We start from the raw sequence: 19,156 nt of genomic DNA on the forward strand, positions 1-19,156 counted from the left end.
AAATGGCTGCCGGCGGCCATATTGGATTTTATTAAAAGTGAAATATCTTGGGAAAAATGGTACAGAGAGTTTCTGTTAACATGTAAATAATTTGTTATGTGTGTGGCGTTTCAGGGATTCCATGTATGGACATCTATATATACCTATATACAGCTATATTGAGCTATATACAGGCATATAGAGCTATATAATAGCAAATTCATTTGTGGAATGTTTATTTATAGTGAAATATAGGTAAATATAGCGGTATATAGCTGTTTAAATAGGAATTTATGAAAGTTGACTTCGTACGGGGCTGTCTATATTGCCTCCGGCAATTTATTTATATATGATAACAAGGCAAAGAGTGGATAATGTAAATGATTTTAAAGGGCGAATAGCTTTTCAGTAGAGAAGAGTATGAAGTAAGAGAAATAAAGAGTTTCACATTAAAGGCTTTTGATACGAATAGGTGTTTCGTACGGGTCGGCGTTAGCTATGTTTGGGTTGGAAATCTAGTTCGAAAACAGATTGGACGGGAGGATATTTTGTTGTCTTGTCATGGAAGACATGATAATATTGTTTTAATTTTATCTTTATGCTGACTAGAATTATGTTTTGTTAAATGTCGATGAAAAAGGGTCAAGCGTTTTAAAAAAAATACGATTTTGGAATAGGAATCTTTTCTTGTAGGTGTAGGCTCAGAAACTAGAATATTTTGATAATACAACGAACAACATAGACATTTAGTCAATTTTGTATAAGAACAGTAGTACATTTCGTACCTAGGACTGAAAGTCTTTTTTAGCGTGTGAGAAGTTTCCAGACAGAGCCGAAGGTGAGGTCAGGAATCGAAGACGCTAAAAAAGACGTTTAGTCCGTGGTACGAATGGTATTTTTCATATTGGATGGATAAAAAGTGCGACGAAGTCGCACTTTTCGGGTCCTAGGTATGAAAAACCTTTTTTTTTCAGAGTAGCGCCTTACTTTTAAAAATAAGAGACACACCCGAAGCCAGGGAACATTTATTCACAAAACATAGTTATGAGAATCCAAAAGCTTGTCGGCCCCTCCGGAAAATGACTACGCATTGATGTGCAGCCGCCTCACCTCTAGCCCCTCACGTACAAATTTTACCAAAGAAAGTTTTTGGCACAAAAATTTGGGTAGCAAGTGGCAGATGATTTGTTATTAAGAAGAATCTCTCCCTATCAGCGACTATCATCGGTTTTCTCTAAAGGTAAATCAAATTAAAGTGATCAATTCTGAGGATTTTGAGTGTATTGTGGTTCGAAAACAAGCATAGTTACGATCAATTATAATAAAAGATTATTGATATATGAGACGGACAATCGAGGCTTGCCGCGATGACCTCTCATGTATCAATATCCTTTTTTATCATATGAGCGAAAACGAAACAACAACTGTGGCACTTGTAAATAATTTCCATTTATCCATCTAGACAGCCGATTTATCCGTCTAGATAAATAACTGTGACATCACAACGTGGCGCGAGTATGATAAAGAGATAAAGAGAAAGACACTGGCCTCTTGCCCATTAAGCATAGACTTACTCGCTGCATTTGATCGGTTTTTATCACATATGCAGAATATCTTCTTTTTAAAAAGCTCAATGGCTCGACGGCTCATTATGCTGAATAACATTATGAATGTATTAAAAACACTGCAAATGTAAGTCTATACTTGTTTCCGAATCACAATACACTCAAAACCCTCAGAATCGATCATTTTCCTTTGATTTTCCTTTTAAGGGGTTTGAGTGAATTCTTTTATATAAAGGCTACCAAAACCAGTTGAGAAGGTATCAGATCTCGATATAAGGTTAACACTTAAAAATGCTCACCTACAGTGAAATTTCAGCATGAATTTGCTTCAGCTGATCCACACATACAATCGAAACGGTTAATGCTTATTTATATTGTTGAAGCTGCAACACACGAGTGGTAAAACCGTATAAAGACGTATAAACGAAACAGTTTTTATCGTTTGTGTGGATCAGCTGAAAAACAGCTGAAGCAAATTCATGCTGAAATTTCACTGCCTCTAACTATACAAATTTGGTTTAGAATGAATGAAAAACCAAATCTTTAGACCAAAACCAAACCCCACCCTTAAACCCCAAAACCTCATGAATTCGAACTAATCGACAGAAATGATATCACCTATGACATCCGTCTCCTGTCCAGTTCTATTGCAGGCTTCAATTTGTTTTACATTTTAAAGACAACAATAAATTCAACATCTAACTAGTGCTCAAATATTTCAACAACGGCTGAACATATTATGTGTCTGCTGAGTACGATTAACAGTAACAATGTGAAAGTCGATGGGGTCGAAGTTTTACATATTTTTTAGAAGTTTTACCATTCTCGAATGACATGCGTCCAACATACGGCCACAGTACCTTTCAATTACTTCGCAGTGTTTTTTTATCTTTTCTGGAGAGAAAAAAAAGAGGAGAGAGTCGGTGGTGGTAAAAACTATACTTCTGAATTTATCTAAACAACAATATGTGCCATGGCATATCCATCGATGTAATAAACTTTTTTTTTCTTTATTCAGTCGCACACATAGTCATCATTGTTGATAACCAGATTATTTGCAATTTTCCAAATTTTCACAAAATTCAAATATCACATTCTTGATATATCCACGGGGAGAATAACTTGAAAGATATTTTATCTAACGCGCGTAGGTTGCAGATTGATGTTACGTTAGCAGGAGAGACATAATTCATGCGCATAAAATGTGTTTTATTAGTACCTATTTTTCTACACAATTTTTGTTGTAAGAAAATATTTTTTTTTATTTTTTTCACATTTTTATGTATATATAGTGTAGACATTTAACTGGGCATGGCCGTGGAGTTTCCGAACAATCATTGGAAAATTTTAGCAACGCCCTCCATCCGTACATATCTCCAGCTCATGTAAGAAAATACAGAAATAATAGTGAAATTCCGTATGCAGGGCAATAATGCAATTTTCTCCTGTTCTCGTGTAAATTTTATGTATTTCTCTGTATTTATATGTTTCTCTGCATAGTGTACATAAGTTCCACAAAATAAATTTTGCTTGAGTTAACATGGAATTAGGTGAGTGAGTATACAAAATCTGGGGAATGCTCAGACGGAACGATAAAACTGTACCTATGTTGCTTTGTACCATAAAAAAATGTTATCAATAAAATACTAAGTTGTATTCGAATTTAGTTCACCACTCCACAGTCTCAATCATTACACATGTTTGCATCAGAAAAGTAAACACTTCTCAAGTTTACAACGTAAAATTCATTTTTTACGATTCCAATTTTGAGTAATTTTGAACTTTGTTGTTGATGATTTTTTTATAAAGTTTCGTTCTACTCTTATCACAGACATTTTCATATGCTATCAGATCGACTGCACGAAAATGGTGTGTCCTGTTGCCTGCGTAATATTTACAAGCCAGTATACGAAATTATAAAACAGAAAACATTTGCCTTGGTCAATGTGAACCAGTATGGTTAAAGATCATGATAAAATAAAGCTGTCGTGGCGCAACTATAATTCCGTTGTCAAGCTAAAATACCATGAGCTTGTTTATGAAACAAAATTATTAAATATGTTCACACCGAGCAGTTTCAGGTTCAGCGTGAAAGCACGAAAACCTATCGAAAACTTTTCTGATACGAAAAGAGCGTAAGCTACGAAATAGTACGTGGCATGGATTTAGTTCTTTACTGTAGTATTGGCGATTTACAACAAAGGGGACGACGCGTAGTCGTCGCTAGAAGACACAATTTGAACAATGAACATATGAAGTGACGTAATAAATACATAACGGACTAAGTCCAACGCACTCCAAGCAAAAGTGCTTCGATTGACAGCTGCCAAATAGAGTACTTTTTGTATGAAATTTTATCCCCACTCTTTTTACAGTGTAAAAATTTGTATGGAGCACTGTCAAGTTTCAGTACCTATTTAGAGTACCACTTTTGCGATGCTTAGACCCATAAAAGTACAAATCGTACGTAGAAAACAGGGACATCCGTTATTGTGAAAAATAAAAAATAATTAGAAAATCGTTAGGATAAATCTCACACATTTAGGGGTCATTCATAAATTAGGCTATCAAAAATGACGAACTTTAGAGAGCCCAAAATATGTAGAGAGAATGTATTTTTGTCAGACACCTCGTTTGTCCTGTATGTCGTACATATTTTTTAATGGATTTAGGAGCTATTTGTACACGGAAAATCCGTGAATTTCGATAAAGGCTGTGTAACTTATAATATAGCTGTAGTTTTTATAATATAGCTGCAAGACTTATAAAAATATAGCTACTAAACGCATATTCTGTTAATGTTGGTTATTTACATGCAATATGAGTTACACAACTATATTATGGATTACAGAGCTACATTATGCACCGTGGACACATTTTATAGCTAGGATCTGCATATTGTGGCTGTGTACTCTATATCATAGCTGTGTAACGCATATTTGACGTATGAAAAATATAGCTGTGTGCTGCATATGAGAAAATGTATGAGACCATGCATTCAAGTCATGATTCGTGCTAGTCGGACTCAATGTTAATATACAAACAAAAACTGTTCTAAAATATCTTGGCTGATTGTAATGAAGCTTGATGATCAGGTTATAGTAATACCTTTTCAATATTGTCAGATTCCGTAGAAACACAGACGAATGAGAATATCCGAAATTTCACTGCATTAGAAACGAATTAATTAGTTAGCCAAATCGTAAAAATCAAACTCGTCATTTCACAGAAAATAATTGAATTCGTGATTCTTCGCGCGGTTTCAATTCACTTTCTTTCAGAACCTAGAACAATCCTTGCAGTGACAACTCACAAAAGTGAAATATAAAAACTACACACTTGAATTAGGCTGTGTGCCGCATAATATAGCTGCAGGATTTATATTGCCGTAGCAACGCTTCGAAATAAGAACATGTTAAAGCACAAGCAAAATTAGCACATCAGTAGCATATGTGATGGTCGGATTCTCAGGTTAAGCATCAATCGGCGCGGTTAGTACTTAGGTGGGTGACCGCAAAATTCATGAAAGTTTAGGAAAATTTTTTATTTCTCGTGATAGATTTGAAATGTGGCTCACAGCTATAATATAAATTACACAGCTATTTTAACTGTAGTCTTCGCAATATACATTACACAACTATATGCCAAAAAATGGGGGTGCTAAGTCCACTGATAGCTCTCACACGCATATCAGGATTTTCCGTGTAGTGCGTAGGCTAATACAGACTAAACTTAGCCTACATTCAGGCATTCAAATGTATATTCTTGATTATGTTGTACAAACGTCATTTTTGGAAAAAATATGGAAATTATCTTTCGAGTGAGCAGGGCCTAATATTAAGAAATATTTTACTAAATTTCACCATAGAACCAGTGAAATTTTGTGAGATTTAGTTAAATAATTCTCAATACTCCTTACTTTGAGTAAACTGCTAGATTTTCTCAGGGTAGTTGCTTACTTAGATTAGATGTCTATTACCAGACTCGAGCTAAGCTCTCCGTGTTCGACGTGTAAAGTGTGAGGCTGAACCTTAATGACATGATCTGGTTTCCAGACCAGTCAGTTAATTACCCTAACAAAAGACTATAATAGAATCATCCCCTTCCCTCCGATTTTACTTTTCGTTGCTTATCATTTAAAAACAAAAGCCAGAGTAAAAGTCAAGAAATGAAAAAAACAAATTTCAATATTCAACTTTTATCAAAAATACTTCTTTTTTTCATCTACCGACCTGAACTTACGTACCCGTTCGCCGTGTGTCAAATGCGATTCCATTACATTAATGTCCGATTTTAGTCTCATCATTTGTGATTCAACGCGTGCATTTTCCCGTTGCAATTCGGTTATTTCCGCTTCCAATGTGGTTAAGTCTTCGCCATTGCCATTATTTGGATTCGTCTGACCAGCCATCATAATATCCATACCTTAAACGGGAAAAGTAAATAAATTTCTGAAGGTAAATGTGGATCGTTACTTTGCACAACTTGAACGGATATTGATTTAAACAATACAACCACATAAATTAAGAGAAGCGATAAAATTTATTTTGATTCCTAGAGTCTTTGCCTTAGCCTGATAGATTTGGAGTGCCTTTTTCGTAAGCCATTGATTTAACATCAATGTTCTCAATTATTTTGGGTAAAGGTCGTGACAATCGTGACAATTTAAATTTTCATACATCTCAGCTGGACGTTCAGATTTATAACTTCGGATGGTCAATAAAAATTTGCTTGGGTAATTTTCACTTTTCATTTTAATTACCTCGATTAATATGAACTGCTACATGTCTCTTAATACTATTACATATTTTAAGATAGTACCTACAATTGTCGTAAACCGTTCATGCATATGTGTGTGCCAATAACAAATTAACTAAAGATTTGCAACAAAATAAAAGAACAAAGCAAATGGGTTCTCATTAACAGGCTTGAACATGAGCTTGATACTTACGTTGACTTTGGCTTAAATGCTATTTCTAACAGACTCGACCGATAAAATTGAATTTAATTAGAAAAATTATTGAAATGACACCACATTACCACCGGTTGAGGAACACAAATTTCAATCTTATTACTCGAATCTCGCTCTATATATTGTTGAGTGTGGGCGTGAATTCTATACCGTTTCTCTGCCTCAGTGACAGGAGCATCGGTTGAAACCGAGCAGAATTTTGCCATTTTTTGCGCTACGTATCTGTTCAACTGTTTCCGTTAGACATTTTTTCTTGTCGACATCTTCAACCATCAGTTTTAGTTATCAGTACAATGACAATTTTGCGCTTCTAGTCGCTTTAATATACTTTAAATTGCTAACAGGGACGAACTGGTTACCGAAGATGCACCTGCATAAAATCGTTTATTTCATATTTATTTCCTGACGACTATTTTCTCTTTCAGCTTTTGCACATCCATTAAGATTCAAATTTCCTTCTCTTCTTTCTCTTTCTAAAATGATTTTAGTAAAATCTAACACTACGTATGAATATTACAGGTCCCTTGTCAAATCGTCTCGGTGTCGGTAGAATGTCGCCAGAAAATAGTTAATTTTTTTCTCGACAGATTTTAGTCAATTATAATGTCAGCATATAGCGCATGATCTCAGGACTGCAGAACTGTAATTAGTATTTCAATCGGTAAAATACTGTTAGTGACAGTGAAATTTTAGCATGAATTTGCTGCAGCTGATCCATACAAACAATCAAAACTGTTAATATGTCTATATACGGTTTTACCACTACCACATGCGTGCGTGTAGCTGCTTTAATCGTTCAAACAGTTTTGATTGTTTGTGTGGATCAGCTGAAAAACAGCTGAAGCAAATTCATGCTGAAATTTCACTGCCTCTGATTGCATTAGCTGCGCAATAAGAGTTTGGAAACCGTTTGCTGCATATCATTTTTCCAAACTTTTTATCACGCAGCAGATACTCGACAGATAGAAATACTAATTATTACTTTTTTGTTGATATTATACCGACACGGGGCTATTGCAACGGCATCTTGCTTGAAACAGCGAAACGACGCGACGGTAGTGTAGAAAAAGAGAAGAGTTTATAGTATAGAAACTTCATGCCGTAATACCGCTCCAGGCGTAGTTTAAGTGGAAATTAACTCTTATTATGAATACATAGTAATCGTAACTTGGTTCGACGAATAAGTTGTAGACAAATGAAAGGATGAGATTTTTTAGCTCATAAGAAAACCAAAATTGTGGTCGCAATTGTGCCGTTAACATTTCTACAGAGGTAGAGTAAGAAGTCACAATTACAATCCAATTTTCTTTATTCATTCAACTAGCTTGGATTTTTAGTGTGCTATTTTTAAGGAGCAGTCGCCACATATGGTCATTTTGGGCCTGAATACGATCTTGTAGCAATTTTCTTAACATGAGCCAGAAACGAGTCATAAAGTAAACTGCAAAGCCAGGAAAAATAATGCTAAATCCATTCATGTTGGTATACAGCAGCTGTAAGCACTTTGTAAGGATTTTCAATAGCAGTGAAAGATAATATATCAAAATCAAAGTTGTACACCGGCTTAGAAAGACTATTTTTCTGAAATAAGATCGGGTCGAACCGTTTGTCATTTTATTGACCAGGGATTATTGAATAATACGCTAACTAATTATTGCGAAGAAGCGTCGACTGATAGACTAATAGAAGGAAATGATAAATAAATTAGATGTGGTGCAATTCGTTTGTTTTTTGTTTACGTACACATTGGACGCTTGTTAAATTGCTTACCTTTAATCTAAGTAGTAAAAATCGCCACCATAGCTACAGTATTCTACGGAGGTTAAAAGAAAAAAATCGAAAATAGTATTAGATGTAAAAAAAATGTTTCAATAATAGCGAAAATGGAAAATCATAAATTTTGTTATGGGCACACACTGTCCTTCTCATAATTTTTTTTAAAGAAAAACCAACAAACCAAAAAAGAAAACGAGAACTCAACTGAAAAGACAATTGTAACTTCACTTACCGCCATACCCCTTCGGATAAACCATGACATCGTCAAATTTAGACTTTTTGATACATTGCGCTGCTGCTGGGCAGCCTGACAATGATCGATGCGTTAAAAATGTACCGTTTATATGTCCCGTTCCGTCACAACCAATTGTGGGGCAATTGACGCCATCAAATTTCATTGCTGTAGCGGCTGCAACAGCTGCTTTGTGTTGTTCAACCGTTCCCCCATTTTCCAACACTCGCATTTTATTTCGGTTCGCGATGGGACAGCCGGATGCACTAATTAAAAATTCCAAATCAATAATATTAAGATGGTGTGTGGCAAACAAGAACAACGAGGATGAATTATTTATGGAACAGTGTTATACAGAGTACACACAGAGAGCGTTTTCTTGCGAATGTGTGTGTATTACTATACAACATTTTTAATGAGATTAAATATTTATACGAGAATATGGTCCTCGACATTATTTCTGATTCACATCGTTTCTTTTTTCTCCTTATTTATTTCGGGAACAGATTGGGCTTTTTTAATTAAAGTATGAATTATCACACACCAAATTTTGAAAAACGAAACTTAATATAAACGATTCTTTAACGGCTGTCTTAAATCAGTTAAATGAACGCGATAAAATTTGAAGGCTAAGTGGAATTCTTATTCGCAAAAGAAATTTATTTTAAAATAATAAAACCAAAACAATTTGGATTTAATATTTTTTTTCTAAAATTATAATACCATTGCCTACCTTCTGTGAGATAAAAATTTTCCAGTGGAATGACCCGAACCATCACATCCGGGAATCGGACACCTGGGAATAATATTTAGATATGAAATATTCACTGAACGTTACACGCTATGTACGCTATTTTTGTACGTAATTTTACGTCATATTTTAGTGAAAATTAATGGTAAAAAGTCCCAATTAGGTTCTCAAAATAATTAAGAAAATTTGCTTTTGTAACTTGTGAAAAAAATTGTGTGAAAAAAATTCGCTTTATGAACAGAAACTTCAGATCTATTTACCTCAACGGTTCCGAGTCTTGGCCATCCCGTGGTTTACTTTTCGGTTTATTTGCTCTGGGACATCCGGACAAACTGCGATGCGACGAATAATTTCCGGTCACATGTCCAGACCCATCGCATCCGGGCGTTGGACATTTGAGCTCTTGCGAATGCGACTGGTGTTGATGTCTGCATACAATGAGAAATGTTTCTTTATAACAGAATTTCGATCGGTAAACGACTGATTGCGAGCCAAGTGCCCAATAGGTCTGTAGATTACGTTATTTATGTGGTTTCATTACGTCACATAATAATTCGTTGTATATTTAAATATGAGAAAGCGTAAATTGTGTCGGCAAGAAACTCATCCGCTTGACTGAAAGTCATGGGTCTTACGGATGATAAACACTCCAAAATGTTTGTCACAAAATGTTCGCTACTATGATTGAAAATGCATGAATGTATGACCAAAAATCCTGAAAATGTTTGTTCATTCTTTGATAACACAATAGCTTGAGTATAATCCTCAACGTATTTCCAATTTTTTTGACGGGAAATTAAATTTCTGAGGTTAAGTTCGAAGACGGACGGACGGGTGATCTTAGAGATATTCCCAAAAGAATTTTGGTCCTGTCACTTGATAACACGGTAACTTGAGTAATTCTCAACTGACTTTCAAAAACGTTTTGTTTTATCGACAAGGAATCAAATTCGGGGGGTTAATGGAAAGTATCGGAGTAAGAGTCATTCCGAAAAGATTTTTTCGAGTGATTTCGTAGTAGTTGTTTTTATTAAAAATGAAATGAGTGGGAACTTTGCGGCCAGAGCAAAGCGATGGCCGTAATCCAGATGAGTTTCATTTTTGTTCGAGAGATCAGCAAGAAATATTTTTTTATCACATACGCGCGGTGTTCGGATGTCAAAATTACTTAACTAGAAGAATAATTCAAAAATTACACTTCAGTTCTATGTTGTTGTCTCGTTTTCGCTTATGTGATAAAATAGAGTACACACTTGTCACGAAGAAGTCGAGGCTTGCCGATATATATATATATATATGTATATAACACCTTTTAAACACCAAAATTTTATTAACGAAATCGTGCAAGTTCACCCTTGACGTATAGTTGAAAAGTGCGTTGAATATAGTATAAGAAACGTGCAATTTATGAGAAAGTAGGACAGTTGTACGGTATTTTTGTAACAACCGCAAAAATCGATTAAGAAAATCGGTCAGTCAAGAGACCTGTCCTACCCAAAAGGTGGAGCCTAGTATCATTCACAGTCTGGCAATTATTTCAATTACACAATTCTGTACTCAAAATAATTGCTCTCAAAAATGTAAATTTGATGTTTTTCATCTCACAGAATTCGAATTCTACTCTGAAAATAAACTTAATAAGGCAGTACGATCGAATTTCTGAACTTAAAACTAAAACTTGCACTTATGTGCAAACACAGATGAAGAGTAGAAGAAGAACAAAAAAAAAGCACAGAGAGTACCTAACACCTCTCAACATCCATCTCTTCATAGTTTACACTAATATGGCTTTTAAACCACCCGTCATGCCCAGTGTTTTAAGAAGTATCCAAACAACAAAACCGACAGAAACATTCCATTCCATTCCATTAACATTATTCAAAATGCATGTTCGTTTATAGTTTAACAAAACTTTTCTGTGTATATTATGTCAAACACATTCTTGGCATTTTATTTAGTTAAAAAGTTTTGGACAGGATAGCTTTAATATCATGTTTTTGCTTTAGCTTCTAGAATTACTATTTTAGTTCGTTTGAAAAGTTATAGTTGATTAAATGTGTAAAATATCAACATTTTTTTCTTGCTTCCCATTTTCTCTTGAAGGCATAAAGGGGTGTTGTCAATATAGCTGAACATGAGCTTCAACAATGGTTTCAATATTTAATTAGATTCGTTCAGTTTGCATACACAGGTCTAGTAGATATTGTCTATACGTTAAAAGTGAAGATCATCAATTCAAAATCGAAATGAAAGTTTTAACATCAGAAGAACCACTTAAGAGCAACGCTGAAATTATACTACTATCGCCATAGTCCCGACTACAAATGCTTTGAATAAGAAAATTCAATTGTTTGTGGTAGTTTGATCAGCTGTGTGACACGTGAATAGCTTATCGAATTTTGCATATTATAACTACAACAGAAACATTGATCGTCCATACATTTTTTTATATCTGTCACAGCCGACAAAGTTCTTCAATTATAAGTAGTGTAGGAATGCCAGTTATCACCATCATCGGCCATCACCACTATTTATATACCTATTCGGAAAGTTTTAGAATTTCTTTATTGAATGTGAACATTTTGAACCCGTACGTTTTTAATGGAATCTCACAAATTAATAGACTATGACGTCGATGGGTTGATAGGTTTTAATATTATTATTAGGTAAATTTTTAATCCAGAAGTGTCAAATCCCATCCAATCTTTAAAAATAATAATTCTACAGTAAAGATTCCACGTAAGACGAAACTAAATATGGTTAAACACTTGCGTTACTGCTGCATTAATTTGAACATGAACAGATCGCAAATTCGGGCAGAAATATAATTTCCAAAGCACCTTCGCAATCTGTATATTTTGCGTAAATCTCGTTCTTTTATTTGTTTAAGTGTCCCCAAAATTCGTAAGAAGCTGATCATTGTACGAGGGACTATTTTTGGGAAGACAATTGCCCATCTTTTCTGGAATTTTCCCACATTTTCCTTAATTTGTAAAAAAAATTAGGAGAATACTTTCCCGAAAATAATCGCTGCGCTTTACTGATTTATACAAGAATTTGAGCTTATTTGCGAAACATCTTTAAGGCCAGGTTAAAGCGCCTTGCATCACATGTAAACATTGAAATAGTAAACAGCTTTAACATTGCCTTAAGTTAATCACACGTATCCTCGAATTCCAGTGAACTCTTCCAAGCCAGCTTGGCATTTCTGGCAGGGTAATTATAGGAATATTTACCAGCCTATAATTAATACATTAAGAGTGATATCGCCAAAACATAGTGTACGTAACCAACGTGGATATATCAAGTAACTCTTTATTTTAGTTTACTTCACTTTAAATAACAATTTTATTGAAAATAAATATTGAATAGCCACAAAAAAAGTCCAAAAATGCTTCATATCCCACTTTTATATAGAAAATAGTCCAAATAGATCGAAATTTGGGTTCCAAGAGTATAAGAACCACGTGAATAGATCGAAAAATTCTTTATTGTAGTTGATCTCACTCTTATCAGCAATAAATAATGAAGAGCCGCACAAAAAACCTCAAAAAAGCGAAAAACAAACAAACCTCAAAAAAGCGAAAAAACAAACGAAATAAAAGGATAAAATTTCGTCGACTTGGGATAGACTTCCACTAAAGTCGCTCCAGCCCTTTGCATACATACCACGTCTCGGACTTGTGTCACTGCAGCCGCTCAGGTACTTCGGAAAATCACCTACTTTTTCATCTAAAGTCATTAATATCACCGTCGGGTGGTAAGTATACTCAAATTTTACGTCTCTTCAAGACCTTCAAACGTAGCTAAAAAAGTTTTTTCCCGAAATGGTTTCACTCGAGTATTGAAAATAAACGATTTTGGGATCCTTTTGGCAGACCCTTACTTCTTTACCTCGATCGTCGAGAACAAAATAAATTTCACCAAACGTAGTACTACGCGTTACTCGCATCAGTTCAACGAATCTAATGAGCTATAACCCAATAATATCCGTGAACCCTCGTCCCAAAGTTGTTCAAAGATTTGGCGATATCACTCTTAAAAAATATAGAGCAAATATGGAAAAGTCAAAAAGTCAAAAATCATCAAAGGATGTAAAATATGGTTATAATAACAGACCCTACTCCACTCCTTTCATACCGTTCTACAGTGCTCAGTGGTAAAATGTGACATTTAGTGTACTAGGAACGAAATTAGTAGAAGTAGAATACCGGCGGCTCCCAACAATGTCTTGACCGATAAAACGGTATCAGCTCTAACACAACTACAACAGAATTTTTGAACCGATTCAATCACAGACAAAAATATGGGATTAGAATTTTTAGGTCCGAGGGGATTACTTTAAAAAAGTAATTTTTTCTGGATTAGATTTTTAATCTTCTCCAGAAATTGAAAAAATGTAATTCCATCAGGGATTAAAAGTAGGTCTAAACAATAATATTGGGGATTGAATGATGATACTACTGCTTATTATTTTTCGTTTATAATTTGATTGTCTTGAAATCACACTTTTGAGTTAATTGAGTTCGAACACGATTTACGAGCAAGATACGGTTTTGTGAAAAAAAAATAATTTGGTCTTAAAATGTTGCAATGGGATTACCGATGGATTATTCTGCCTTACGATACCAGGCTCAGAATAAAAATTTTAAGTCGGTTTGTAAAGATACTACCAGATTCAATAAATCATTAAATCAATGTAAACATTACAAAGATAGTATAGATATAGAGAAATTCTAGATCGAAATTGGCAGGAAGACCAATTTTAGCTGCGAACTATCCCCATTACCACGGGAAACCAGACATTTTTGAATTTAAATGGTTAAATACTTATAAAAAATGGTAAGGAAACTACAGAAGAATATAAAAATGAAAATCATGAAAAAATATTGAGGTTTGAAGTGACGATCTTGTCATCTGGCAATTTGAATTTTAATCCCACGAGGAATTAGTTTCTTTGAAACAACGGTTCACAATAAGCCACGTTGGGATTAAGAACAAATTGCAGCAGTGGTAAGATCGTAGACTGAAGTGCAGGAGGTCCCGGGTCCAAATCTCGTCAGGTAAATAAAAAAAATAATTTCTGTTTAATAAAAACATTTCTCATTCCAGATTCACAAAAAAGCTTCTTCTCATATCAGACGTTTATATAAAAACTATAATATCACAATATCCGTAAAAATCGTTTTTTAATTTTTTTTTCTGAAGTAAAAGTAGGTTAGAATATTTTTTTTTATTGCATTTCAAATAACATTTAGATCAGATTAAAATGAGTAAACTAGTAAACAAGCGTCAAACGTCAGGGTCTAAAAGAATAAAATTTAATTCCTCTAGGGATTACTCATTTCGGGATAAGTTCAAGTAATCCCTGAGGGGATTAAATTAAAATTCTAAAAACGATTCGGTCGCGTTCTGTTAATCCCAAAAAGATTTAGATCTAGGTCCATATTTTTATCTGTGTATACACGTCAGGTCCGGTCAAGGTCATACCTACAACAAAGGTTAAGCATCGCTATTCAGAGGGGTAATGCGGCAGCGGTTATGGGCACGTTTCGAGATAGTGACAAAATGGACGAAATTTTCTATCTGTGATCTTATGTTTTAAATTTTAATGTAAATTTTGTTCAAATGCTGACTAATAAATCAAGTTACTATAAATATATGGTTATAATATGCTAATAAACACTTAATACTGTCTCAAATGGCAAAAAAAAATTTCAAAGGAAGTGATTCTAGATAATTTTTCTAGTGGTACACTTGAACAAAAATTGTGGTTTCGTAGAAGAGTGACCGCTAAGTTCATGTTGTTACGATTAGTAGAAGTCATTACCTGTCCGAAAGCATCAATATCTCACAAGTCGTGTAGTACCCGTGGAGTTTTTTGTAAACACTTCGAGAAGTTTATAGTTTTTCTTTTTAGAATTAGATTTTCGAAATTTTTAAACGTCCAACGTCTCTACTAGGGGTGATCGATTTCGCGGGACGCGAAAGAAACCGGTCCACAAAAAATTCTAGTTGCCCATAGAATCCGAAAAACCCATTTTCAGACTTTGGTCCGGAACAACTTCTGGTAGCAATAAATCGATTACTGAAAATTTGCTAGTAGGGGCACATTCTCGATTTTACGAAAAAAAAGCTTTACGATATTTTTGTCCGGTTTTTTGTTTTTTCTACTCTATAGAGCTCAAGATATAATAATAAAATAAACAGAATATAAAAAAAGTGAAAACCTGACTTTGGCATGTAGCCAAAGTTCGCCGACGTCGATTTTCAGAGAAAATTGGAAACTTCAATAATTCCAAATTACACTAAAAAATCGGTCGATCTTGTGTTGTGATGGCTCATTTGAAAGGTAGTTAGATAGATATTGCTAAGAAAAAAGATTTTGGAATTTTTTGTATTTTGATCGAGTTATTACATTCGATAAATGGATGGATAAATCAAAAACTATTTTGAACCCCCCAGTGCTGACAAATTTTTAATCAGTTCCAGTTAATCAGCATGATAACGAAATTATTGCAATACAAAATTGTCCTGGAAATTCCACAGAAAAATCCCCTGAATATTTTATTGTCTAGCCTTTAAAAATTGTCGATTGATTGCTGTTCAAGTTGTTCGAAGTTTTAGCAAATTGACGCTTAAATAGACGCGAAGGAATAATTCAACAATGCGTAGCAAAAAGTTGTTCGTCCATAATCAATAAAAAAATTTGTTTTCAATTCCTAAATCTCTTATCATTTCTCTGACTGAATCGAACTATTGATATGGTATTTAGGCATTGTTTATTTATTTATTTATTTCGTCAATAGCATCCGCCCCCTGACTACTTGCAACTCTTAGTTTTACAATAAAAGAATAGAAAAAGATTATACAAGATTGTAACCCTCGAGAAGTCGTCGTTTTTTGTGAAGCCTTGACTAGTATTTATGGAAAGAGTGTGTACAGACGGACTCTATAAGGCATTCAACGGTTTAAATTCGGTTGTACAACCGTTACTAAACCGCGGTTATAAATTATTTGGAGATAACCCAAAATAACTAATTTTAGTTGTCGCAACGTTACCACAACGTTGTAGCAACGGTTGTACGACGGTTTTTGCCCAGTTGCAAAAGTTGTGGAATTCTATTAACGAATTGGTTGTATGACGGTTGTACAACGAATTGGTTAAAGTTGTGAAACGGTTGTAAAACCATCGTGTAACTTATAAGTCACAATTGAAAGTTCAATATTGTCTAACTTTTTCGTTGTAACACGGTTGTTCTACCGTTTTACAACTTGTTCGTTTATCAATATTTTCAGCTTCTAGCTACACTACACGTTATTACATTGTAATTTTTATCTGTAATAGGATATTCGTAAATCAATTCACATCATTTATGCACTGAAAATACGTTTGCATGCACTGCAATTAATTCTCTTAATTAATTATACCTCATTTGGTGTGTAAATAAAGTAAGAGGTTCGATGACTTCTTTTCTTCACAGTTCAATTTTGGTCAACAATTAGTCTGTCAGACGTTTTTTTAAGCGTTTCTCCGGACATTATCAATGATAATGAAAGATTTCACTGTTTTGTTTTAAAGCCAGGTGACGTTGTTTACAATCGCAAAAACTGTAAGCAGCTTCACCTAGCCTTCTGTTATGCCAATTAAACAAAATTTCATCCATCTATTTCACTTTTATTGCCAGAAACTGTTGTCGATCCTAAGTCCTACCGAGATATTCCTAAAGACACCTAACAAGACATAAGAATCCTAACTTCGACAACAGCAGCAGACAAAAATTGTGAAATTGATCAATAAAATGTTGATTTACAATTTGGCATAAAGATACAAAATGACTATTCACAAAATACGATCAATTTTCATCACAATTTTCAAATTTCACATTAATTCATTGTTTCACATTATGGCATCGTATTAAAATTGCATTACTAAAGCACAACAAGTTTCTCACAGATTACATCTCCGACCGATATTTTTTGCATGACATCTTAATTCAATTTCCACTCCGTTTGCGTGACAGTTCTTTTGTTCTATTTTACAACTGTCATGTAGACGGAGGCTAAACGGAGTGCTCTTTTTAAGTGGAAACTATACTTTAGTTAAGGAGATTACTCCAACTTACTTGTTGTATAACGGTTGACGAATAAGTTATTGGCAAAAATTGTCGATTCACTTATTCGTTTCATAACGGTAGTACAACTAATTCGTTAAAAATCAAATGATAACGAATTAGTTGTGAAACGGTTATAAAACGAATAGGTTATTGTGAACCTAACTTATTGGTTACATAACCGTTGGACAACGAAAAAGTTGGCAACGAATTCGTCATTTTTCCAACCGCGGTTATGAAATGCTACTTGGGATAAGTGTATTGAATTACATTGTATCGATAACATAAAGTGGCTGTCTCTAGAACTTTTAATCAATTGCTTGACCGTTGACCGAAACCGGCTGAAAGAGTGGACGCTTTTTTCTATAGCACGCCAGTCTTCTACAGAAACCGAGTTCCTCTTTTATTAACTTGTCTTCATGCAAATCACTATTATCAAGTCACCGAATGTCATGGGACACACAGTAGCTGATAAACCATTTTCTGACAGATTATTATGCTAATAAGGGCATTGCAAAATGAATTTGATTTTCCAAAAGTCTGATTAAATGCAATGTAGTTTTAGCTGAAATATAGCTCACCAACATTTTCCTAATTTTAATAATCATCTCCTACGTTTAGGTTGGTATTAACGAAAATAAAGTTGCCATACGAATGGTTTTACACATTTTCGATTAGATAACACGAATAGTTTTCGAAATTAGTAGATTAAAAGCTTTACCAAGCTTAAAATTAAAACTTTTATTACACATCGATAAGGATATTGGGTATAAGCTCTATACAGATATGTTCATTATCCAATAATTAAGATACTTTGAAACAATTTTCATTACATGGAATAATATTGCAAATATTCTATAATAAAATGTCGGGCCATTTGAAATAGCCACACCACATAATACAATCACTTCCCCAATATCCTTTCGAGTTTACCGCTTACACAAGCGGTCAACGTGAATGAATATTTTTCAATTTTCCAATTTGCATAAAATGAAGACACTCATTCCCCTAGCATACCGTACACGGCCCGTTATGGTAAAACTACTCACCTATCTTTCGTCCCACTTTTATCATGCGGTATGTGCTGTGGCGGTGGCATTACGTAACAAGATGCTGCACTTGACGAATAACCACCAGAGACCGGTGTCGGATATCCGGCGGGACCGACTGCGCTTGCATAGGGATTACCACATTGATAAGCAACTGGACCATATCCAGGATAACCGTTCGGTGGATAGTCAGATTGAACAACCATACCGTAGCTGTTGTTGGGACTATATCCTATAATAAGACGTACAGAACATTGCATATATACATCCAGATATGAATTTTAATAGAACTGTCTGTATATTCATGTTGCTCGTGTTTATGAATTTTGATGTTTTGAATAAATTATGAAACTATTGCGTTACATAAACGCTGGACGTTTTATTGACCTTGGTGCTGTGAGAAATTGATTACGAATTTTTAAGCGTTTTTAATGTAAGTTATTAGCACATGATTTTTATCCAACTCATTCACTGGTGAACATTACTTTTTTAATGAAAAAGATAAAAGTTTTCAGCTTTCGAAACTTGAATTGCAGTTAAATTTTCCACTCCATTTATCATTTCGTGAGCGTTGAAATTTGTCACGCGATCATTCGGAAATACTAGCCGGAGCGGTAAACGAAATGATGTAATTTGACTGCATACACAACCTTAATGATATAGCTAATCTCTTTGGAGACGTTGATCGAAAGCTCGAAACCTCAAAAAGCTTTGATTT

The 19,156-nt window shown here is 34.4% G+C and overlaps 1 protein-coding gene across 4 annotated transcripts in view; it reads right to left on the reverse strand.

Moving 5' to 3' along the window:
* The window catches only part of LOC119068022 (myelin transcription factor 1-like), a 39,478-nt gene that overhangs the window by 7,661 nt on the left and 12,661 nt on the right, over positions 1–19,156 (reverse strand). Inside the window, exons 7-12 of one of the 4 annotated variants that reach the window (XM_037171385.1) lie at positions 18,439–18,670; positions 9,536–9,703; positions 9,258–9,320; positions 8,525–8,790; positions 8,287–8,329; positions 5,865–5,969 (exon numbers count right to left, since the gene is read on the reverse strand). In XM_037171385.1, the coding sequence (XP_037027280.1) occupies positions 8,289–8,329; positions 8,525–8,790; positions 9,258–9,320; positions 9,536–9,703; positions 18,439–18,670 (770 nt within the window). In that variant the 3' untranslated portion in view covers positions 5,865–5,969; positions 8,287–8,288. Of the gene's footprint in view, positions 1–5,776; positions 5,970–8,286; positions 8,330–8,524; positions 8,791–9,257; positions 9,321–9,535; positions 9,704–18,438; positions 18,671–19,156 lie in introns of those variants that run through there. The other 3 variants (XM_037171382.1, XM_037171384.1, XM_037171383.1) reach the window with 3 other exon arrangements.

This window comes from Bradysia coprophila (genome assembly GCF_014529535.1).
Source record: "Bradysia coprophila strain Holo2 chromosome X unlocalized genomic scaffold, BU_Bcop_v1 contig_173, whole genome shotgun sequence".
NCBI lineage: Eukaryota > Metazoa > Arthropoda > Insecta > Diptera > Sciaridae > Bradysia > Bradysia coprophila.